The following is a 25,349-nucleotide window of genomic DNA, read 5'->3' as shown; positions in this document are numbered from 1 at the left end:
GTCGGTTATAAAAAATTGACGCCGTGGAAAAACTTGGAACTGGCCTGTGCCAAATTTTACTGCACTGCAATGGATAAACACACACACACACACTCTAATCCATGTGTTTTGAGATTTCACAGGTTGAAAGCATTTTCAAACCATCAACCCTTCTCCCCCTTCAAAATTTTTATCAAGGGCAACAGCAAAAATGGCTGTGCTTTTGAAGTTTTTTGTACAAAATCTACTGCAAAGACTACCACGAACACCAGCAAAGCATCTTTCTGATAACTGACACTCTTCTTACAATAACTGCTGCTGCCACATTCTGAAAACCTAGAGACTTCCAAATTGCAGTTCATTCACGAGTGCTTCTGTGGTGACCAAAAATGCTTTGGGGGGGGCAGAAAGTCCCCACAACTCAGTTCTGATTTGCTAAGCAACAGGCAACTTCCCTTTGAGCCCCGACCTCAGCCAAGAGAGGGCGCAATTTTCCTAGCAATGGAGGCTCCTTTGGTTGGAACTGCACTTCGCTGGTTCACTAACGACTATGAAATGCAAGTGTTACGGTTGTGTTGCTACCAGCAAAATGAACAATCCTGACAAACATGGCTCTTTTCTACCAACGAGGGGTGCTTCTGCTCAAAGCGGATAGTGTGGTGAGTGCCTACCAAGGCCGTGCTCGCACTTACACAGATTCAATGTCTTGGTCCATGAGCGGCGAGGCGGCGGCACACAATGCGTCGGCGTTGGCCAACAGCACCTTGCTGATGAGACCGGCGCCCACGAAACCACCAGAGAGGCCGCTGATACCTGCCGAACAGTAAGGCAAAATATCACTATGTGTAGCAGTCAAGACCATCAGAAGACCAGACACAGGACTAGTGCAATACCAGACAGGAGTAACAAGGTGAACAATAAAAAAAGGCATTCTCTTATTTTTAAGCACTGAGGTGAACGATTCATCGTATATCTGATGAACCGGCAAATCGATCATTCTGGTGATTTTCAGATTTTATCTCACGAACTAACGAATAGGTTTAATAGCAGTATTCAAACAAAGTATTGCTCATGGAGCCAAAAATACAAATTAGGAAATGATTTCAAAGACGACTTTTGTGTCTTTTTACACAGAGATCAAAAGAGGGTTGAATTTAATAAATATCGAAAACAAGCACACAATAACTGCTTAAACTGAAAACATGTTTTTCCGAAAATGGTGATATTTCATATTCGTTGGTTCGTCAGATACGTGACAAATTGGTTTGTCATACCTCTGTCTCAAGGAATTTTGAGAAACGAGCTCTGAATTTCAGAAATTCTGAAGACAATAGACCTACTGTCAAACTGTTTAACTAACATAACAGACGTAAACGATATCATATGTAAACAAACTGTGGTGTGGGTACCAGTGAGTACAAGTTCACGCCATGAAGTCCCTGTATTACCTTATGCACTGCACCTACAGGATGGGAACGAGTCTGTTATACGAGCGTGACCACTGATCGAATTCCCTGGTAACCTGAGGAAAAAAGTCTCACAGGTACCATGCAAAACCGACAAATTATGAGTGACAACAGTCGCTCTCGAACTTCCTGAAGCTGTGAGTGAGATATGCGGATATATCACCCCGTCATGCGATCAATCTTGGCCAATGAACAGACAGTATCCAAGACAGAGGTATGACAATAACTCATGGAGTATGACCACGGTCCAGAACAGACATGGTCGGCAGAGTGCTATAAATTTCAGCCTACTTACTTTTACTGAGCATGGTGTTTCCTCTTCCTAGACTTGGGCCCAAAAGTGTGTCCAAACCTAAAGACAATGCACACCATCGAGACAAATGACCATTCAAAGTCATCCAAAGCGCTCACCTTTTGCCTTTTTGTGTGTTATATTAGTAAATGACTTCTTTGAAAATTCCCTACCGTCAACGTTCATCCTACTTTTTTTCCCCCCGTTTCTTGTCTGTTCTATATACATGTATATGCATGTCTACAGATGTCGGTGTAACTTTTGATGATTTTTTGTTTGCTATGTCGTTTTGATACATGTACTTGTTTTTTTATAGTTGTAAGTTTGATTGGAAGGTTTTAATGTGTATTGTCGTTGTACAAGATGATTTCAGTGATTTTCCTGTTAAGTGTTTTGATGTTTTTAAATGTATATAGAAGATTGTTTGGTAATGCCTATGTAAATCAGCTGTATGGCTGCGAAAAGGCAAAAGTAATAAACCACAATAAAAATAACAATAATAACAGTAATAACAAATATTACATAAATAAACATTTGCAGCTTTTATTTTTGAAACACTGCCCAAATTAACGGTCGTTATTGTTGAAAATCTACCACATTGTGGTTACTACAATGCATGTTCAAGATCCGTGTTTAAAAAGAGCAAAATAATGCCGAAAAATTATAAACAGAAATCCAGAGTTTGCACAAAACTCAGCTGTTTTGAAATTCAAGTAAACACGTGCAGAGAAAAATGAAGAACCCAACACAAGCTTTGACAAAGAATTTCGGGTAGTACACTACGACGTCCAATTTCATGGCGCTGCTTACTCCAAGCGAAAAATCGGCGCTTCTTGTGGTGGACAATTCTGTGCTTACAGCGAACATATTTCACAGGTTAGCAAGAAGTTTTGGCTTGTGCGCATATGTGCGTCCCATGACTAAGGATTCTGTGCTTAAAGGGTTAGCACAGAATTTTTCTGCTTGCGCGGTTAACGCAGAATTGAGATCGTAAGTGCAGACTTCTGCAGAAAGCAGCGCCATGAAATTGGGCCCAGGTGCTATTCCCCTCAATGCCTGGGTTCTGCTAGTGTAAAAAGTATCCCGCTATTTTGCTGTGAATGTCACCATTAGCTAAAACCGCAGTTCCTGATTATTTAGTTTGTCATTTAGAGTATAGTACAGCATAAACAAGAAGGATATGCGAAAATTCTAGGGCAGAGTATTTAAACAACGCCCTTCACCATGATTCCAGACACCATGAAGCAAGTAATGTGCAGGGAATGTGTGAAATGAGCTCACACAAGTAAGCAGAAAAAGCCTGAAACTGTACAACAGTGGGCAGACCGGCATCCATGAATGCATCCCGAGCACTGGCTCCCCCACTGGAATTTAAACCGATCAGAAACAAAGTTCTTGCACCAAACCCAAAGAGCAATGAAATTGTGACAATGAGGTGACTATGGTATAGGCTTCTATTGGTTTTGCGTGCTATTTACTGAGGCAACTACCTAGCAACACAACAATGAGCACTGGCAATTTGCAGCAGGTTTATGCAGGGCTGCCTATACATTGGTCCATTCCATATCTGTTAAATGCACGTCATTCTAGTACACTTTCGATAAACACTCTCAATAACTTACATATATGGACTCAAAAGCACTGAACAAAGCAGTTGTGAAAAGGTGCCTTATATTTTGCAATCGAAAGCAACTAGAGCCAACGTTGGCGTGCAGCACACACGGCTGATATTGCAATGAACTGCTCACTTGAGTTGGCTTCTTGCAATTTCATAGACAAAATGCTCTAAACGTGCAAACAAAGGGAGGATCCAATGGTTATCTGTTTCTGCCCGCCCACTTGCCTGGCAGGTACGCTATGTTCTCCATGCTGCCGAAGCGGTGGGCCAGGCCCACGGGGCCCGGCGAGAGAGTGCTCCCGCGACTGACTCGTCGCGTCCGAGGAGACCGCAGCTGCTCTCGCTCTAGATTGGTTGGTTGGTTGGTGGGGTAGGAGGAAAGATGAGATGTGGGTACAACCGGGGAGCAGAGGGCGAATGGAAGAAAGAACAGACCAAAGATTTATAAGGATTGGGAAGGCGAGAGGGTTCAAGAATGGAAACGAGCACGGAGCAAGTTTGATCTTAAATGACTGATTACGAGAGTTCGACCATTCTTCACTGAACAAACACTTTTCAACAATAGTTGCATCTAGTCGACTCTTCAGGCCCATTCAACCAAGGTTGGTTTGCACCACTGCTCAACAGCCAAGCATACTGTAATACCCGGCTACGAGCCAGGATAGTAAGTTTCCATGATGATGGTTCATGGTAGTTTGTGAGAACAGTTCAATACTAACAAAGTGATGCAGGAGTATATATTTTTCAGCAATGAACTCTCAGCTGACCAATGATCTTTGACCTAACTCGCTCCAAAAAGCAATACATCGACAAATTGAGGATGACGTCTGGCAAAATTTGGGGTGCACAGAACTACATCTCAGGTCACTTGCCAGTTCTGTGGACACTGCATTTTTGCAGTCTAAAAGGTTTCTACAGAGTAAGGCCTGCAGAATTTAGAAATGCATTTCAAAAATAAAAAGTGCGTATGTCTCTGCACATACCCTTAAAATGACCTTTTTTAAGCATCCTCAACTGGCCACTAAAAATGCAGCAGTAAGTATTGAAAAGTTAATGAGAAGCAAGATAAAATAAGAGTAAAATGTTGACTATGCAGCTTATTAAAGTGAATCCACCACCACATTGTGAGTTTTCCAGCAAAAATGAAAAAGAATCTTGCCAAATGGAGAGATGTATACCCAGCAATTCCACGACGCGTGAGCTATTTTGCTCAAGAGCATTATTTCACACTTACATTATTTCCTAAATACAAAAGAAAAAACTGACGCCCACGCAAATTCCTGTAAATTAGGCATCGGAGCCTAGTTAGCTTCGCCATGCTGAAAAAAATGGCCTTCACCAGCGAGTAGTCATCGGTGCCTAGACACACGAGACCACTTTAATATTAGCCCAAGAATACAGAGGAAATCATAGAAAAAGAAACATAGAGTGGCTTGATATTCAAATAAGCCTGCAGCATGTGAAAGATGAAAAAAAAACTAGTATGTAAATGGGTTTCAAATGAGCAGAAGTATGGTTGATCATGGTTGACCTACCGGCCTTCTTGCGCTCAATCTTGGCCTTGGTGGCGGACGTGAAGACAGAGAAGGACGTCTTACCAGCCTCCTTGCCAGACTCGGTTGCAGACGCCTCTCCTTTCCCGCCTTTCTTCTCTTCCCCTTCCACGCCTCCTTCTTTTTCCTTCTCCGCCCTGTCATCTTTTTCTTTCTCCTCCCCCTCCTCCGCGGGCGGAGCCACGATGGTGATGGTGGGTTGAGGAGGCAGAGGGTAGACTTCGGCAGTCGTTGTGGTCACAGTGGGGGCACTGGGAAGGCTGCTTGTGGTTGCCATGGCTGCTTTATCTGCCAGGGCCTTTGCTTTTGCCTCATGGTGCTGCGTCTGGGCATTTTGCTCGTCGACAGCTAAAAACCACATAAAAAACATTTCTAATGTAACAAAAGATATTTTATATTTGTTTATTCCACATCTAACATATTAAGCATGTTTTCCTTTTTGAAATTAAGAACATGCCTTCTTACAGTTCTCTGAATGGCTTTTCAAGACTTCTCATGATTTTCAGAAGGGCATTATGGGAAGACCTTGACTTTCCATGTAACGTTTTATAATAAAGTTCCAAATGAATACATGTATGATTTCCAGGACTGAATTGAAAATTCTTCAAACATCAGTTCCGCTGCTTTTCCTTCAAGAAACAGATTTGGATGCACTGGTATTTTGACAGATTTCCAACCCAAATAAGATTTTCTCAATTTTCTCCAAGATTACTGTGTCTTTCTATAAACGGCTGTGCCCTCTGAAGAACAATTCCATGGATAGGGTGAACCTATCAGGCTTTCTTCTCTCACTTATCAAGACTTCTTTCTAGATTTCTGTAACTTCCCCAAAACTTCCGCAACAACAGAAACTGCTAGTAAACAATCCAGAGAGCTTTTTCTTTTCATTTTTACCTTTCTCCGTCTGCTCGATGATTTGCCGCACGGCCTTCTTGAGGCTGTTGGCCCGGGACATCAGGGCGTCACGGGGCTTAAAGACCTTGCCCGAGGTGGAGGGCCCCGTCATTTGCTCTAGCGTGTCACCGTCGTGCAAGGAGTCCTTGCAGGCCTCGTCCAGCGAGGGGCTGGTAACAGCAGCAGCGGTGGCGGCCGCCATCGTTGGGGGCAGGGTGCCAGGAGGGATGGGCGTGGCTTGAGCCTCATCCTCCAGGGTTTGGAGGAGAAGCTTCAGTTTCTCGTTCAAAACGGCACACTAGCATGAACAAAGTACATATGAAATATAAATATAACATTGCGGTTTGTGATTGAAATGTCCACAAAATTATTCAAAGTTTGTGAGATGATCAAGAGATGATTTTATAAAAGTCAAATACTTAAAAGCAATCTTTTTGTAAAAAAAAAAAAAGAAAGAAAAAAAATGACTGGATCCTGCAAAATTACTCAAGGCAACTCCCTCAGTCATTTATTTAGTTGCATTAATAAAAAGAGCAAACTGAGCTCTCTTTTTTAAAATATCACTCAGCTTGGCATCCTGGCCAAACAACGGACACTACATGTCTATGGATGGAAAAATTGTGAGAAAGTGACACTGTGCCGAATGCAAATAAAGGTCTTCAACTCAAAAGTTTGTCTGGTGACCTATGACTTTTTTTTTTATGTTGAGTCACAAATGTTTCAAAATCCCTACCTTTTCTTTCATGATTTGTGCATCTCCCGTGGGGCAGCTCTGCTCATAGGCACGGCCGACCTTCTCCACAAAATCCTTGACCGTCTCGCATAAAACCCTGTAAGAAAGGGATGCCTTTCAATCATGCATATTGCAAGATACAACCATCAATGAAATACTTTTGACAGTTGTTTTTCTTGGTTCAAAATGTGGGTCTCCATTATTTCAGTTCTCGTCTCGTTTGTCTGTCACTTTCTCCTTTCTGTCTTTTGGGTTGTCTGTCTGCTCATGTGTTACTATGTCAAGCTGGCTGTTTTCCTTCACCTTGAGGTACTCTGTACTCTGCTGTCTCTCTACTTGCCAGTCAACTGCATCTTTGTGCTTCTTAAACATCTGCCCATCACAACAGATAAATTTCACACTATTTGTTTTAAATATGCTATATTCTTTTTCATCACTGTTTTTTTTTGTAATTCTAACACATTAAGTTGATAACTCTCAAATTTACATGCACTATTGCCTTCTTGCGGCAACAATGTCTTTTGAAAACACTACTTTCATTTCCCTCTCCTATTTTGCCGTAAAGTTTTCGCAAATACTTTTCACTAGTAATCACACGAGCTTTTGCTACTAAAAGAGGGTGAGCACAATGTGAAAATACATGTACCTTTGTTATATTTTATACAGCCTATAGCTGAAATACTTGGGCGCTGTGATACTTGCAAAGTACTTATGAAGACTTGTAAGTGCTTGTATAGCCATTGTGAGTACACTTAAAGTGCTTATGAAATACTTGACTACAACACTTCTGTGTTTCTTATCGATACATACTTAGCTGATGATATGACATCCGTGTTCTCGTCACAGTGCAGTATCTTTGTCAGGTGAGCCGCCACTGAGTCCTCGTAGGCGGTGATCATCTCCTTGTCCTTGCTCTCTGCTGAGTCCGAGACATCCAAGCTGTCTGCCTTGAGGTTCCCGGCCGTGGCACCAGCCGCTGACCGTCTGCTGGTCGGCAGGGGGGACTCTTTGGTGCAGATACTCCACCTGAAGGGAAAAAAGAGTCGAGGGGGACTTGACTCCAGAGGTTTAAGAATCAAGCCTTGCGGTGCTGAAATTTATCAGAAGTCATTGATTTTGTAACATCCTTACGACGGTTTCTTGACATCTTTGCTCGAATCATCTCTGTTCTTACCTATCAAGCATCTTGGTGCTAGCCCGCTCCAGTTTCTCCAAGATGGTCGGGAGCTGCGTGTCGTCATCGCAGGCGGTTCCCCAGCCCAGCACACGGGCCAAATCGTTACCCGTACCCAGAGGTAGAACACCTATTTGGCACTGAGCAGAGCAGAGAGGAGAGTACCATCAGTACACCGTAACTACCCGGGTACTTTTGCAGGGAGCCGTTTTGAAGGCTCTCCCGTTCACCCATGTCAAATTTTTCGTTCCTTAACCCTAGCTTGGTTACAACCTCCCCCCCTTCATGCAAGGGAGTCAGGTTGGCGCAGTGATACTTTCCTAACCTTCCACCGCTGCGACCCGGGTTCGACTCTCTTCTCAATCGATATGTGGAATGGGTTTCCTGTCTGTACCTACAAAATTAATCTGGGGTTTTCCGCCGAAATCCAAACTGAACCCTACCCTCATCATACTATCAGCTGTAATCTCAGCTGTATAACCTCACCTTTCCCAAGTTGCTAATGATGGCTCAATGAAAATCATACTACAGATGATGTGTCTACTATCAACAAAGTTTTCCTTATTATTATAGTGAAATTCAACATTTCCATTGTGTACAACGTGGACAAGTCCACAGTTCTTCCAAAAAATTGAAAATACAGTTTCAACTACAGTGAACATTATCCCAGTCAGACATCATTTCAGTGTGATTACTAACAACAGAAAAGCTGATAATCTGAGTTTAACGTAACTCCTCTAACTGGAGGATATTTGATAATAACTCAGGTGACACAAACATTCGCTCATCCCATCTCTCCAGGCTAGTCAAGCTGCTGCCACTCAAGTCAAATCCATGAATGTTACTCAAATGAACCCTACGCTAGTTGGCCATGGTGAATTGCCAACTTGACAGCCGAACATTTAGTATAAGATTTTGAATGGTAAACTTTCCAGTGCCTTTACCTGTTTATGAAGGTCCAACTTGTCAATTTCCGATAATACCCAGCCAATGCTGCCATCACCACCGCACACTAAGATCCTGAAGGTGTCAAAGTTCTGAAAGAGCCGCAACCTGCCAAACAAAAATGAAACAAGACTTTAAGTAACAAATCTACAATGCGACCTTTCCTGAAACATGATATTTAAATGGTAAATGATTGATCCTCACCAACTAAACTGTTAATTCAGTTTGTGTGGAATTTGATGGAAAAAGGTTGAATATTAATTGAGGAGCAGGTGGTATTATACATGTACGTGTATGTTTCAGAGTAAGATTAACTCTACATTTCCACTGGACCCTGCAACTGTGGATTACGCAGCACAATGCACATGGACACCATAGTACATGTACATGTAAAAGTCAACCATTATGCCAAATACGTGTACATGTATGACTAAATATATCGGTCAATGTATCACTACAGTGAAGTTTCTTTGACAAAGTTTACCAATATTCACGCGTAATTACATGATCATAATCATAAAAACAACCATAACCATGACCATGACCATGGAAAATACCTTGACAATAATCATAACCACAACTGTAACCATAACCATATCTACAACCATAACTTGCTGAAGTGTGAATTACTGTAAGCCAGCACGAATGGGAAGCTACCGGTAACATTACGGCATGAAAGTTGTCAAACAGAGGAGCAGGCCGACACCTACCCAATATGGGGGCCACTGTTCATCAGGTCAAACACCTGGGCCGGGTTGAGCAGCTGCTTGAAGCGGCGCAGGAACTTGACGCCCTGGTTGTCGCCGCTACGTGAGTTGACAAAGACCAGCAGCGGGCTGCTGCAGCCCTGCCGTGTGGCCTGCCAGTAGCCGTCTGAGCTCATGGAGTTGAGGGAGATGGGGGGCAGGAGCGAGAGCCGGCACTGGCCCAGTGGGCACTTGGCTGGGTACTGGGGCTTGCAAGTCGAGTGGACCTGGTGGAAGGAAGTTCCAAACAAAGACATTTTTCATTTTAGCCCTCTCAAATAGGAATGCACTGAATTTCAAAAGTTAACCAAATTTCTAAACTTGTGCTGGTTTGTGTTTACTGAAAATAGTTTAAAAAGTGTACAATTTAATTATTTTTGGACACAACTCAAGAGTACAAAACAAGGCTGAATTACACCCTTTTGCCAAGCAGCAGACAAATTGTAACTACGTACTCCTCAATTGGCTTCTGCTGTCTGCTTCATGTTCTTCAAAATTTACAGCAAAATCAAATTGACTTTGTTAAATCAATGTTTAAATTAATAATTAGACTGTCTGTTATTGAGGATTTTCACAATGCTTCAAGGTGTACAGGATAAGGCACTGTAAAGTTCAACAGTCGCTAGATTCATGGTAACATTTCACTCATGTTCTTGAGGCCCTCCTCAAAAAGAATTCAAATTGGATTGCTTCGTCAGGTGCACTTGCGGCACCACAAAATTTTGAGCCTTATCAAAATGCTGTCATGGGAACTCACCATGGCCTTACACCAAAGGCACCTCCAATCCTGCAGGCGCAGTACGCTCCCACAGGTCTTGTCACACACTACACACTTGGCACTGACTGGTAGGTTGCCCTCAAGCCACTGGTGAGGAGTAGATATCTGGGAGCAAGGTTGAATGGAAGACATAGTTAAAGAAACTTGTGGAAGATTTATTCAATTGATGAAGTTGTTCTCGGGCTAGGGCTTGGGTGATGGGTCAACTCAGGTACATTTGAGAACCTCTACAAAGCATATTTGGCATTTGCCCCTTCATCTCTGTCAGCGGATAGACTCCCAAAGAATCCAGAAGACTACATGTGAGTCAATTGCCAGCAAGCTTCACACGTGAGTCAGTTGCCAGCAAGCTTTACATGTGAGTCAGGTGCCATCAAGCTTTGTCCTCTTTATTACCATATTATAACTATTGAGAAGATTTGCCACAAATGCCAGATATAACCTGAAGTAAAAGTGAAGATAAAAGGTATGAAGCCATGTTCCAGGTGCTGTGTATTGCATGGATGTTATACTTTGTTTTATTATAGTAAACTGCTAGCTCATTGGTTAATCCCCCTCGAGCAGAAGCATCCCCCTCATCGGTTAAAAAAGAGCCGCGTTGGTAGGGCATATTCAATTTGTTGCGACCGTGATTCATGCATTTCCTAGTTGTTCATAAACCAGCGTGGTTTAATTCAAACCTACGGAGCCTCCATTGCTAAGTAAAACAGTGCCCTCTCTTGGTGCAGTCAGAGACTCATCAAGTTCAAAAAAAGACAGCAAACTTGGAGACCATCAGCTAACAGCTAGTTCTAGTCCGAGTAAACTTTCATGCCAAGATTTTAAAGTCAAATTGAACTTGAATTCTTGTTTCTTGTTTAATGACATGGAAAAAGATAAATAAAAAGAGAATGTGCATTATGCACACTGCCTGTCAAATTTGATGTCCATTTCGCATTGCCAAAATGCCTACTGAAGTTGTGAAGAAACTTCCTCTTCCGGTGAAAAAGGAAGGACAAAATTTGCAATTTGGAGGAAGCACGGAAATGATGCAGCCGTCCCCTTAGTAACAGGATCACTCCCGCATGAATGGTACAGCAGTGCTGCATTCTTCTGATGAATGAATGATGCCCACACGCATGCCTCTTCAGGGTAATCGACATTCATCTCACAGAACACTCTCCACTCTCCGTCGTGGGGAAATTCCCAATCGGAAGATTTCTAAGAAGCTTTCAATGGGCTGCGGGGAATTCTCGCCGTGGGGCACTGCCACGCCGAAAATTGATGCCCGTCTCCATTATACCAAGAGCACACTTGGGAGTAATTGTCCTGGTCCATGCTACATGTAGTTCGTGCCAGCATTCATTTCAATAGGCTTTTAATAAAATGCATGGGTCATGCTTGTCAGTGCGAATCATCAAAAAAGGCTATTATGTGATTCACAAGGTTAGCAGGCAGGATGGTTTATTAAGGCTATGTAGGCCCAATGTATTTGGGCTTACAATGAAAGCCAATGGAATAAGCTTGTATAAACATCCTGTCCGTCCTTTAGGCAATCAATGCATACATACACGTACATGTACTAGGGACGGTATGCGATAGTTGTGTTACAATGAGAGCAATGCCGAGCCACTCCTTTACATTCGGGAGGCCAAATTGGGCATCCAAGATGGAAACTCTCACTTCTGTTTGCATGTGTCATCATGATGTTAAAAAATTAACTTATGCTTAGCACATGGAAGTGACCATTGCGGGACGCATGCAAAATGCCCTCAAAACCAAAGGAAAGTTATTTGAGAAATACATGTTGAATTTGCCAAACTGAACAAAACATTTATACAAAATTAGAGGAAAATTTGGAGTAAGCCTATTGAAATGAAGCAAACGGGGTAAGCAAAGACACTCCCATATCTTTCATTTTCAGTCAGCTGAAAAACAGTGTGTCCGATGGGAGAAATCTTCTAAAACAAGGCAAAGCCACAAATACAAGTCACGCTTGGCTGCCACCTGAAATTACATTTCTCAGAATCTAAAAGGACACGGGCAGGACAGATATGCCACGTATTTCTGAGCTGGATAAAATGAGTATCTTGGGGACACCACTGGCAGGGCTTAAAATTGGTCTCGGCAATGGTGGCAGTAAAGAGCTGACCTCAAAAATGTTCAGAAATAGGCCTCCGCAGGATGCGGCAAGACACCGTTCTTCAAATCCGTGAAAGATTGGTTTTCAAATGCCAAGCCTCTGATGAAAACTACAGAATTCTGATAAACAAGTCAGCAGTTGTGTTAAAGAAAGTTTTTTTGATATTCCTCCATGGACTGATGTTTCATCGAGGGCCTCTTTGTTTCACTCGGATTCGGATCTCGATCAGAAATCTCAACACTGGTTTGCTCTATCTACTGGGTAGGCTCTGGTGTTGGTGAACCAACGTTGGATCACTGATTGCAATCCGGACCCGTGTGAAACAAACAGGCCCTGAACTTTCTACGTGTTTAGCAATTCGAAGGAGAAATTACATGTAGAACCTTCCCAGCTGCGATGTATGTGTTCTGGTCTGGCAGGTAAAAAAACCTGCCGGATTCCACAGTGCACACGTGGGAGCATGCCTCACATATTTTGCGGTTGTCGCGTGGGCATATTGATTGGAGATCAGGGCACTAGTGCACAACACAGCGCCAGCCACATGTGGACCTGTGAATGGCCGCGAGAGGACTGTATTTCTGGGGAACTGGGGCTGGTCCAACGGTGATCACTCACAGACCTGATGAGGGGTGCATTTTATAAAGAAGAACTTTTCTGAATGATGACAGTGTGAACTGTCTTCCGTAAAATGCTGCACGGCAATACATGCCGGCAATTTCTCAATGAACTTGGTTCCCTCTCAACAAAAACTCGGTCATGCTTCCAAAATCTGGCCTCCAAAAATTTTGCAGATGCTACAATTTAGTAACATTTATCCATACAGAAAGATGTTTGTCTCAAAAAGTGAAAAACTAGGCAGAGTCTAATCTAGCCACCTACATGTACTCCACTTGTCTCCATAACAGGTAAAAATATTGGACAGTTTTTGCTTGTTAAAAATTGACAAGCCTCATCAGATAGCTCTAAGAGATGCCGGTTTTGAAAAATTGTCCCCGGAGAGGAGGGCAGGTTTAATCCTACGTAACTGGCTGGGAACAGACAGATACTGAAATCCTGGATGAAAATCTTGATATCAGGTCCATATCCGCCTTGGGCAGAAGCTCTCCCCTATCGGTTGAAAAGAACCACGTTGGTCAGGAGCGTTAATTTTTTGTTGGCAGCCATGCGAGCGTAATGTGCGTATTTCCTAGTTGTTCGTGAACCAGTGAAGCTCAATTCCAATCAAAGGAGCCTCCGTTGCCTCTCCTGGTCCTGCTTGAGGCCCATTACACGCTGACATCTTCAAAATGTTGGGCTTTACCCCCCAACTACTCCTCCAGGTAACTGTGGTTTTAATAAACAGGCACACAATGTTAAGCAGTCTCCACGCAACACGCATGAAGATGCAAGAGCATCTTACATCAAACTTATCAAGATTTACAAGTAAAAACTATCAACAAAAGCAATTATCACCTCAACGAGGTTAAAAAACTGGACGTCTTCGGAGTTGCCGTAAAACACAACGCAAAAAGCAGACACTGCACAAAATAAGTCCAGGCTACAAACGACAGTCTGTGTACTTTTGTCTAATCTGCTATTTCTTTACTCCGACATCATCTGCAGCAGCCATCACAACTGCTGAGCAGCTATAAACCCTGTTGACCCGGGATGCTCCTGGATGTGGGGGAATGCGGTCAGGCAGAAGATTCTTGTGGGGAAGGCGGGCTGTGTCCTGCGGTTTAGTATTTCATCATCAAATTCCTGTCCAAGATGTTCTTGACAGTTTAAAGAGAATGACCCTCTTTTCCTTTAACCTTCTTTAAAAAAATTATTTATGAAAAGATCAATTTCTTGCTGCAAAAGACGGAATTGCAATTTGATTTACAGATAAACATTACCACACACATAAAAACTTTAAAAAAACACAACAAAATTATTCATTAGAAAGATACATGTACACGGATACAAAAATTGTGTTAAAAAAATACAACATTATACAAATGAAATACTCATTTCCCCAAGTGTTGATTACAATAGGTCTTCACACGTGCATTCAACAGTTTTAATAATTCATGGAATAGCACTTTGAGAGTACATGTACCTCTCAACCTTTGTCTTGGGTTCAACAAACTGCCGCCTTTGTCTACGAGAGTCCTGACAAAATTCATTCAGTCTCCCTTACATTTTAGTCTTCTCTCATTTTTTATTCTGATTTTTTTTCTTTAAATCCTATTCAACACATTAACTGGTACCGTACTTACATCCACTTTGGGGAAAATAGATCTTTTTCTTGGAATGGATACGAAAAAATGTCATGTTACTTTACTGTCAAAGTTCTATCAAACAATGCCAACATCCTGTCGGCAATAGAATAGAATGGAGACAAACGATGTCTACTAAGGCATCCATGTATTATGTACATTGTCAAACTTGACAATTTGAAGTTTAGGTTAATTACTCTCTGAAATCCCAGAAAAGTGCCTTCTGTGGTGGACAGTGAGAAAAGTAATAAAAAAGGCCCTCACTGGAACTGCCAAAGACCTTCTGATAATACAAGTTTGAAAAATAACAACAATGTACAACTACATGTACGCTGGTATAGTGTGTGGTCATCTGATCGAGGGTAGACACAGAACCAAAGTTTTTGGGACCGAAAATCATCTAGGGTCAACATACATGAATTTGGAATTTTTGGTTACTTTTATGGTCTGAGGGTTGAGGCTACATTTTGGTACCCTTTGCACACTTTTAGAAGGAAGAAAAATGAATTAGACCAAAAAGAGCCCTTCATTAATTCCAAAAAAAGGGCTTCCTTTTGGTGAGCATGACACCTGGTGATCCCCGCTCACCCCCGATCAACCTTTCAATCTGGTTGAAGTCTCATCGGAAATTGCAATTGAAGAGATCCCTTCACGACCAGTTCCATGCCATGGGAAGTGTTTGCATAAGAATTTGGATTTATTCAGGAACACTGCACTCAAGGATGGAAACACATTCACACAAAATCGGATATTTGATTTTTAGCTTCAGTTACCAACCACCAAAAATCTTTCATAACAGTATGCTAAAAAATGAGGACAAGTGCGTGTGACATGAAAGGAAAGCACAGCCGTGGTCTTTAATAGACCATGGACGTTTCATCCCTAAATTGCCCAAACAGTACACTTGGGAACAGTGATAAATGACAACAATGACTGGATGGCAAAGCAGCGATGCAGCTCCCACCGGATCACTGCTACTCACGAAGCAACACCACTCTCTCATCACGTTTTCTCGGAATGCGAACAGCCGAGATGGTGTACATAGCTGGAGTCTCAGAGAAATTTTTTTTCCACCGAGCATGAAGCTAAATGTAGCTTCCATTTTTCTCTCTCAGTTGACTGAGTCAGATTGGACTGCCAGTGCCACAAAATTAATTGATTATCTACTTGCTGGACGACACTACAGGAAGTGGGATAACACCCCCCCTCCCTGGGGAAGGCGTTAGGCTCTCGGATATAGCTCCCATCTGCTGTGGCTGAGAGCTACGTAAATAGCTGCGGTTTTGCCGCCCTCGTTTAAGCACAACTGCGTGTGCGTGAGATGACGGATCAGGGAGGTTAATGGAAACCCGCACAGCAATTATTCACTATGTATTCAGTACAAGCCTGGATACTTTTTTTCTGCGGATGCTTGGGATTTTTCTCCGGAATGGTGTAAATATTTGTCCGGTTAGCACTCCAGTGCTGCTGTTCACGATGTTGACTAGAGCGTGTACATGTACATTTCAAAACAGATTTTCCATGGTTTCTGCTAAAAGATATTTGAAAAAAATTCTTGACACGCCGCGGCTATTCCAATTTTCCCTGAAGTCAACATGTGTTTCCGGCTTTTTTTCTTCTAAACAGCATTTTTGTAGTGACATGTGAGAGCACCCTGAACGAACACCTGGATACATCGGTTCCGGCATCTGGACTCTTCATTAACCTGTGCCGCAACTACCACGTGCAATGTACACGTATGTGACTGGTGAAGCAACTTGAGGCCCTTGAAATGTTCAGCACTTGAAGCGCTTGGCCTGGAGTTACCAGCGCTGTGAATACCACAACTGATAACAAAAAGCAATGCTGATATACAGGTAGCACAGCCCTGAAAATACACTTAACCCAAGAAATCTCCAACCCCAGGCTAGCGAATAGGGCCTTAATTGCCAGCCTAGGTTTCCCGTCTGCAAACCATATATAGAGTTTTTTTACATGACGTAACATGACGGGCAAAAGCATTTCAGGAAGCGTACCATGTCCGTGGAAGCGGGTGCATTTTTGGATCATGTGTATTTCTATTGGCAGTTTCATGTATGCCAGAATGTTACGAGATTTCGAAGGCCCACACATTTCCACGCACATCCACGCACACTGACTGTCAAAAATTACTTAACTGAAAGTCCTCTATAGACAACAACATGTGGGGGGGGGGTATTATAAGAACAACAAAAATATGATTGGCATTTTTAACCTAATTTTGGGATGAACTCAGAAAATTGTTGGTTACCGTTAAGCATCGCTGAACCCAAAATTATCCAACAGTGGGTGCTCTCTGTTGATGCTAGCAATGAACCAACCGCCTTTTGGTCTAGCTGTTGGATTGTTGTGTTCAGTGCGGCTCACGCCTTCATACCTGTTGCTGTTGGATGTGGTTGGATTCAGCAGGGCCGCAGCACAATTACAGTAGCAGGGTTTAGGGTTCATACAAGTACTGTAGTGAGTACACGTGAAAGCACAACACTGACCATTTAGCTGTCCCAGCAGGGCCCACAGGCATTTCAAACTCTGACAATTAATGCTGGTTTACATGTACATGTATACTGTACTACTCAGAAAAAGTTAAGGACCACTTTTTTCCTAACTCGTATTTTTTTTCAAGTAATAAATGGGGTCTAGTTCTTTCCTTTTTCTGTTTGTCTAGATGGTGTTCTTATTGGAATAAAAATCTAGAAATGTTTCATAACATCAAATGCACATTTTCAGTGTGAAATATCTGACATAAAGAGTACACACAAAAAGTAGTCCTTAACTTTTTTGGAGTTGTGTATATTCATTGAGTGTTTTTTATATTTTTGATGTCTTACAGGTGTATATGACAAGCCAAGATGTAGCGTAACTATAATAAGAAGATAAAGCCATAAAAATCATACGTAAGTGGTACCCGAACAAATCTCTATGGCATGAACAGACTTCTCCACTCGTCCATACAGGCTTATCCAGTCGGCTGATATGAATCCCAAATATAGTTAAACCAGTTATCGGCCAGACTGTGCACTTGAAGACGAGGATTTCTGTCATGGCCACAAAGACAGCGGGAGAGACTTGTCCCGACAAAACACTGTACATCATCACTGCTAGACGGTTGCACAGGAGCCTGACGATGGCTTGATAACCCCAGATTGTAGCAAACGGATGAAAAGTTGGAAAAAAAACCCCAAAAAACAAAGAAAAGAAAAGAAAGTGGGTTCAACCCAAAAGTGAAACGAGGGCAGGTGCAATCAGACAACAAATGGGCACCATTTTTCCACTGAGTCAATCGTTCAGTGCACACCCTACTGAGGGTGCTGCTCTCTGATCTGTAACTTCAATGTGTTTTAACACATGGGACAAATGTACAAAATACACTGATATCTACATGTATGTATACCTATGAACATAAATCTTTAATGGTATGTGCTGCGTGTCGCCATATCTTTGAAAAAAAAATTGCCCCTGGCCTTTAGTGATGCACTTTTTCACTTGTCAGAGCTTAGTAATGCTAGACAAACACACGCGCATAATTGGACATGAGTAATGTACATTGTACACTACCAATATCTATTCATGCAAAAATGGTCTGATCAAGCACATTAGGTTTGTAAGATTAGTTGGCATAAGCTGACAGCGCTGCTGAGCCTGAATTGATGCAGATGCATCACTGCACATGTCTAAAACACATGCTCACATTTGCTTCCAGTTCTCCGAGTGCATGTACATGTACATGCTCGTGAGGTCAACGAACTTAGAACTTTCTGGCAGGTTCAGGGAGTGATTGTTCAGAAGTCTAACTGAAACAAACGTCTTCCACATCTTAGATTCTTTCTGCAATCGAAACGGCTGATGGGTCAATAATTTTTCAAACTGTTAAAGATGCAGAGTCCATGGCAACTAAAAAGTCAACACTGTGAATGGGAATGGGAATATTTTGGGAATCGGAATATTTTGTGAAAAAAATTTGCATTCACATTGTCGATCCATTTCACGAGGTGTAAAAATAGTTTCTCACTTTTGTACAAACAAGAGTATAAACATTTTCCCTTTTGTGTGAAAATAATGTTTTCTTGCTTGTGGGAAAAGGTGTGAAAACGTTTTCCTAATCAGGAAATTACAAATAGTTTTGAGATGAAAATGAATTCTTTGGAAAGAGGAAAAACTGTGAAAATAATTTCCCACAACTCTCAGTAGCAACGTACTACCGGTATCTTTGGCTAATAGCATAATTGCATGACATACTTTTTGTTACCATGCTAAAATCTGCCAACTCATGGCGGTTATAATGAGGCAACTGCTAGAGATAGAGACGGAAACTGAAATCTGAAAAGCACTCAAAAATTCCAGCTTTCCCCAAATCTTGTATCTCAGTCTCAAGCTTTGTCAGTATTTAAGGCAGAGTTCGGACGGCTTGTTCATGTCCATTCATGAACAGCTTGATTTGTTGTTTGTGGCTCAGCTGCTTGAATGCTGGGAACGCACAACTGGTTATCGCCGGTAGTTAGCGGCAAGCAACAAGCAGGGGTGTGAGTGGCCACTTCAAATTAAAGCTGAAAACAGCTGGCCAAAAAGCTGAGATGTAAAAAGTTCCCATACTTTTGTACTGACCAGGTGTACAGAAAGGCTGAAATTCAGGGTCAATATCTAAAAAAAAAAAAAAGAACTGCAATCAGCTAAAAAGCTGAATCCACACACCCCTAAACAAGCAACAGGGCGGCGTCCACGTACGTTCTTCGAGGGTTACTGATTGGATAACTGGGCTGAATTCTTTCCAATTTAAAAAGGAACATTCATGTCATGGAACATTATTAATGTTAATTTTTGCAAAACTTCCCAACTCTCCGACTTTGTAAGCCATCTATTTGTCCGGCAGACGACGTTTGTCTGAATGGTCCGCCTCGCCCAGATGTGTTTGCTCCAACCCAGGTCAGCTCAGGTGGGACTTGCGTAGATATCAGTGGGGGCAGGCAAGTCAATAGCATGAAAAGGGCTCATCTCACACTTCAGACAATGAATTCACAGCACGGTCCACAGACTGAGGTACATGTATCATGTGTTGATATGACCCAGAAGGCAATTGCACTATATTTATGCGCTTCTCACAGCACCACATAAAATATCCCTCGAAGTACGAATATAAAAATGTACGGTGAACACCTACAAATGAACCAGCCCACAAAATGATTCTCCAGGCCTTTTACTTCGAAGATTCCATCCGTGTTTTAAAGTTTGCAATCAAAAGAGCAATGTGAGCCCTTTATTTTGTCTCTCAGTTTGGCACTGTGAGGAAAGTGGACATTACAAAAATGTGCAAAAAATCATTTGAAGACTTTCATCCGACGAGTGGCTCTAATGAATGAAATTCAGTTGTCAGGTTGGGTCGCAGGTTTTATTTTTGTAAGACAGATGCTCCTGAAAAGAATCAGAGACTTGAGACGTGACAATTGGATTCCCTGCAGAATTTTTATTTCTCTGGATTTCCCCACAGAATCCCGAAAACAAGTGAAATCTACAGGCACCCCACTGTCCCACAAGACATGGGACTCCAGCTCGTTGACAATCCGGTGCCTCCTTTTCCGAGTAACCAGCGAACCCCCCCAACCACCCTCATCACCACGCCCCAGTGACCAGTCAGTCGAGTTTCAACCTACCAGTCTTTTTTTTTTCCCAGTGTTTGTTTTTACCACAAATCTTCACGAATGTTTTAAATTACTTTCAGGGAACTTGTTACTTTTTTGTGCCCTATTCTACCGGGGGTACCTAGTCCCCTTGTACAAGTATGGAAATAAATGTGAATTGAATTGAAATCGAAATGCATACTACTGCCGGGCAAAGTTTCAAGTATTACACAGTTTAATCTCCCCTAACTCTGGCCTGAGACTCAATAAGCCTTCCCGCAAGATATTTTTGTCACCAATTGCTTGTCTCCCTCCATGCCCGGCCTCCTAATCCAATTTGAGCCTCCATCCAGCAGCCGTTCATTACCCAGAATAGATCCGCTCCCAGCAACTATAAAGGCTACTTAGAAATGACCTCAAACACAAGACAGCCTCTCATTTGGCCCAACATGATGGGATATAATTTCCCACTAACTGCTACATTCAAGGATTTTACCACCATTAAACCAGGAAATTTCTCATTTAATTGGCACGTGCGGGAAGGGAAACGTGACTCTGATCACAGTAAATGCATCCAGGGTACCACTCATTCCGATAAATGACCGGCATTACCACTGCGGGTATTGCTGTTGCTTTCAGAGTGAAATGAACTGATGTGAACAAAACGTGTGAAGACAAACATAAGCGTATCAATGTCTGGCAGCTAAACCTTCTTGATTAACAAGAAAAAAAAAAAGAAAAAAAAAAAAAAAAAGTACTGCTGTGCTGCAAAGATGAAAATGGACATGTGTCACGTCGTGTGAAATCAGCTTCGATGCAGTCGAGTACTCTTCAAGTATCATGCTTACTACTAAGTACTGAACAGAGCCCCAATTTCATGGGGCTGCTTACGGCAGAATTCCGCTCTTACGATCTCCATTCTGCACTTACTGTCCTAGCAGAAAGATTCTGCGCTAACCCTTTAAGCACAGAATCCTTAGTTACGGGATGTACACATGTGCACAAGCCAAATTCCTCGCTAACCCATGAAATACATTCGCTGTACATGTGGGCACAGAATTTTCTGCTACAGTAAGCACCAATTTTTCACTTGCGGTAAGCAGCGCCATGAAATGGGACCCTGGTTGTACATGTAAGTGTGGATAAAGCTGGAGAACATGGACATTGGATGGTAAATGCACAAAGGCAGGATGATAAATGTCATTTCCATGTACATGTTACAACTTCAGTACTCAGCCCACGAAATACCTGTACCAAAGAACTTAAGGTACCTACAAGTACATGTACCTGTGCCAAAAAAAGCGGTGTCATTGAAACACGACGGTGAGCTGGTTCACCTTCACAGCTCTTCATTCATTTCCATGGTTTCCATAAATTTGGCCACTGATGCTTACTAGGGAAGGGGCAAGCGCAGTCCATCCACAGCGTGAGTCAAATTCAGACAGTATTCTGCTACAGTACATTCTATAACTTGCAAAGAGTGGAAACCGGTCTACATCCGTCTCGAAACGGGAGCACAGTTAATGCGGAGAATTGTCACCCATTACACAAGAAGCATTTCACTCCTGGACCAGTAAAATGCCCTCTGAGGGCAGAAATGTTTTTGCTCTTTCAACTTTGAAGGGCAACTTGTGCAAACTGGAAAACCAATATTGGCACACCCTAAAACAGCCAGTTGTATTCTGGAGGACACAAATTGGGGACTGCACACGATGGATGATCACCCAATAGATAATCCTTCAACGCAATTTTTTCTTTCTCCCCTGAGAAATTCAACTGCTGATGTAAATCAAACATTTTCTTCACTCCCACAGTACAAGGGCACATACTGGCACAATAGTAATGGAATCTTTGAAATTCAGACCATCACAGATGCAAATCCGAAACCCCATCAACTCAATTAAAAAAAAAAAAATCTGAATGGGGAGGAGGCCTAAATTTATTGCCTCCCCATCTGAGAAGGAAGTTAGAGATGTGCGATCCTGTGTCATCTGGCATTTCATGACCAGGAGAAACGACACCAATATATCCGACATCTGTCATCGCTGTGTCTATGGAACCTTGAAGACACCCTGGGGTCGGAGATTTATGATTAGAGGCCAACTCACAGAAAGGCCAAAATCATTTCACAGCTCCTGTGCATCAGCTCCTGTATGAAGGTCCGTAATGAAATTGGCAGGAACTAAACACACACAGTCTCAGTGAGTAAAACCCAGCACAGCGAGTTTCTTCTTCCAACGGCAAGAACCGGGCAAGCTAAGCATTTCTTCATGTACGAAACTTCAGGCAATATAAAATTACCAGTAAGCACTCTTAGACAAAAATGACAAGACCTCCCCCCCTTTTTTTTTGAAATACCAGACAACGCTTAGTTCCACATTAAACACTTACTGTTCCATCATCTTCTTCGATGATATCTTTCCCGACTGATGCCAATGTCGTCCATTTGCAATTGTTCTGGGCACGGACCGCACAGCGTTTGTGGGCTTTAAATTTGCATACTGCAGAGAAAACAAAACCAAAGACAGAAAAAAAGTTAAAAGCTTGATGACGAGAAAACGAAATTGCAGAACTCTATTCCAGATATCTCTATCAGACACAAGTCATCCAGTCTCAAGTTAAGTGATGAGTAGGCTAGTCAAATGATCAATTAAACAATGGAATATTTTACTTATATCGACTCAAAATCTGATAAACTGAATCCTTTGAACTCAGAAATGTCTCTGTACACTCAACAATATATGTCCATCATGTATGTGTAAAATCACTATCCATGGAGACAATCACAGCCGGCCAGTATTAAGAAAAGTGGGAGCCCATCTCTATGGCAACCTCTGAGTTAGCTAGCAACCTCTGGGCACACTGGTAATGGCTACCAGTAAATATTTCCGAAATTTATGACCGTGGCTGTACATGACATAATTCACCTATGGAGGCCACACTGGCAAGCGGCTGCAGTTACTTCCCATAGACCCGTGTGCTACTGCAAGACACAGCCGGTTGATTCAGACACTGCCTGTCTTAGGGGCAGAGGCAGCCTGAGAGGAGAACAACACCCACCTTCACAAGAAAGACCGTGTGACGTGACACCGGACAGAGCCTCCCTGCACACGTTGCAGTACGTGGGGCGGGCGTGAGAGCAGGCATACCAGTTGTGCATGCCAGACAACATGTCCCGCATGTGCTCTCCCTCCTGCAGAGACACAGAATAGGCAAGATGCATAAAAATTACCAGTAATTCGTTTATCGGATTCGAGTACCTAATGACAACATACTGCCCACAGGCCATCTACACGTAAGTCCTCAGTGAAGGAGGAAGAGATTTGTGTACATTCTGACAAAAATTGTTGACGTGTACCCTGTGCCATATACATGCTTTGGTATTTAAATATAGTGGGACCATAGCCATGCTGAACGATAGTTACTGGGGGGGTCAGACTTTTGTCCCCGCAACTCAGTCCCAAATTTCCTAACTAAACGAAACTGTCCCCTTAATGTGGGACCTGCCATGAGTCTGACACACCAGCTGGCGTGGGTGAGTATGGTTCATCTGCATGATGCTTAACTTCACAGGCAGAAGGAAACAAGGAGAAAACGGTCAAAATCATTAAATCTGGTATGAAATGAAATCCAGATTCACTCGTCGGGGTCAGATTCCAACCCAGATTGAAGAGCCAGTAGCATGCATCTGTAGTGTTGTAGCATTGCAGCATCTGGATTTCTACACGCCATGAATTCAGTGTTTTTCTCAGCCAATTTCTATCTGTACTCACAATAACATGTTCAATTACGACCCGCAAATCGAGCCCCCGGTAAGGATTTCTACTGAAATGGATTGCTTGTCAGCAAGGTAAATCTACAGCAGTTTACACTCAGTGGCTAGAAGAGGCATACCCTTGCGCGCAGTATTTCAACCGTGACTTCCCAAGCCAGACGTTTGAACAACATGACCAATGCAATCTGCCGGGCGGCAACCGTCTGATCTGAATCCAATTACACATTTCTACCTGGACTTGTTCATTTTATTAAATTAATATTTCTAATGAATTCCTTTTTCTTATAACTCTTATTAGTTTTCAACTGCTGAGTTATGTACATGTATGCAATGCACGGCTGATCACAGTAACAGAAGTCTTACAATACAAATCATATATTATCAACTGTTATTAGAATGAATACCATGTGCCATGACAACTGAGCAACATCCCACCCCCCCCCGCCTCAAAAAAAGCTGAAGAGCCACCGGTACGTGTATAAATGTGTATTTGAAGGTTTTCAACAAAAACTAATGAGAAGAAAATGCCCTTGACAATCTACACCAAATGTTGCGATACTCAGGACCGATGCCAATGGATGCTGTGCAGTACAGCTATCCACACAGTGCTGTTCTTGTGCCTCCTTTTATATTTCGTCTCCACCAGTGAGAGCTGCCGTCAGATTTGACAGCAAAAGTAAAATTGTCCCTTTCCAAAGCCTGTTACGTGGGCGGGGGAAAATACAGACTGCACTGATGTACATGGACAGTGCTGCAGTACAGGTTAGCATATAGATTGAAAGCATATTGCAACTGTCTACAAAAACGGCCAGTGACAATCAAACTCTCTAAAAGGCCTTCCCTCGACAGAAAATCAAAAATTCGAAACCCCAAACTCATCTGTAATCTGATCTTTGGCTCCCGATGAAAGAGGACAGTGGGCTCTTTGCATGTAAGATGAGCGGTTTGGAGACTTGGGAAGAGCTCTTTCCTTTCATAATGGAAATAAATCGGTCAGGTAATGGGATGGATCGCAACTGCATTCTGACCTGGTGACGGGGGAGGGGGTATTGTGGTTGGGATGTCAAATGAAGCATTGATGGCGGAACTTGACTCAGCTATTGATGATTTGAAAAAAAATGAAACCGTCCATCCACTGATGTAAACGTTTCCAAATATGTTTAACAAAACAGTTCCCCCACCTTCCCACCCCCCAAAAAACTGACCTGTTTATAAATTTTGTGAAAATGTTCAGATACAACCAAAATTAAAAGAAGAAAGAAAGAAAAAGAATCTGGACCTTCCGTTTACTTTGACACAGGAGATTGTTAAAATTGTTTGTACATATCATTCAATGAACAGCATGCACCTGATTGAAAACTCTTAAACCATAAACACTGTGTATTGTTTGCTGAGAATGTTTTT

At 42.4% G+C, this 25,349-nt stretch overlaps 1 protein-coding gene across 10 annotated transcripts in view; it reads right to left on the bottom strand.

The window, feature by feature from the left end:
* Window positions 1–25,349, bottom strand: part of LOC110980790 (diacylglycerol kinase delta-like) — a 137,816-nt gene that overhangs the window by 14,414 nt on the left and 98,053 nt on the right. For 8 of the 10 annotated variants that reach the window (XM_022237752.2, XM_022237751.2, XM_022237757.2 and 5 more), the window contains 13 exons: window positions 23,231–23,363; window positions 22,562–22,671; window positions 10,158–10,283; window positions 9,365–9,627; window positions 8,654–8,762; window positions 7,710–7,849; window positions 7,346–7,561; window positions 6,536–6,632; window positions 5,803–6,100; window positions 4,891–5,256; window positions 3,581–3,700; window positions 1,741–1,797; window positions 672–792 (listed from right to left, as the gene is read on the bottom strand). In XM_022237752.2, coding sequence (XP_022093444.2) covers window positions 672–792; window positions 1,741–1,797; window positions 3,581–3,700; window positions 4,891–5,256; window positions 5,803–6,100; window positions 6,536–6,632; window positions 7,346–7,561; window positions 7,710–7,849; window positions 8,654–8,762; window positions 9,365–9,627; window positions 10,158–10,283; window positions 22,562–22,671; window positions 23,231–23,363 — 2,156 coding nt within the window. The remainder of the gene's footprint in view (window positions 1–671; window positions 793–1,740; window positions 1,798–3,580; window positions 3,701–4,890; window positions 5,257–5,802; window positions 6,101–6,535; window positions 6,633–7,345; window positions 7,562–7,709; window positions 7,850–8,653; window positions 8,763–9,364; window positions 9,628–10,157; window positions 10,284–22,561; window positions 22,672–23,230; window positions 23,364–25,349) is intronic. The other 2 variants (XM_022237753.2, XM_022237755.2) reach the window with 2 other exon arrangements.

Source organism: Acanthaster planci, linkage group LG14 (genome assembly GCF_054643075.1).
Source record: "Acanthaster planci isolate LZ-2023a linkage group LG14, COTS_SCS, whole genome shotgun sequence".
Taxonomy (NCBI): Eukaryota; Metazoa; Echinodermata; class Asteroidea; order Valvatida; family Acanthasteridae; genus Acanthaster; species Acanthaster planci.
Note: the sequence above shows the minus strand (reverse complement) of the source record. Positions and strands in the feature narration are given on the sequence as shown.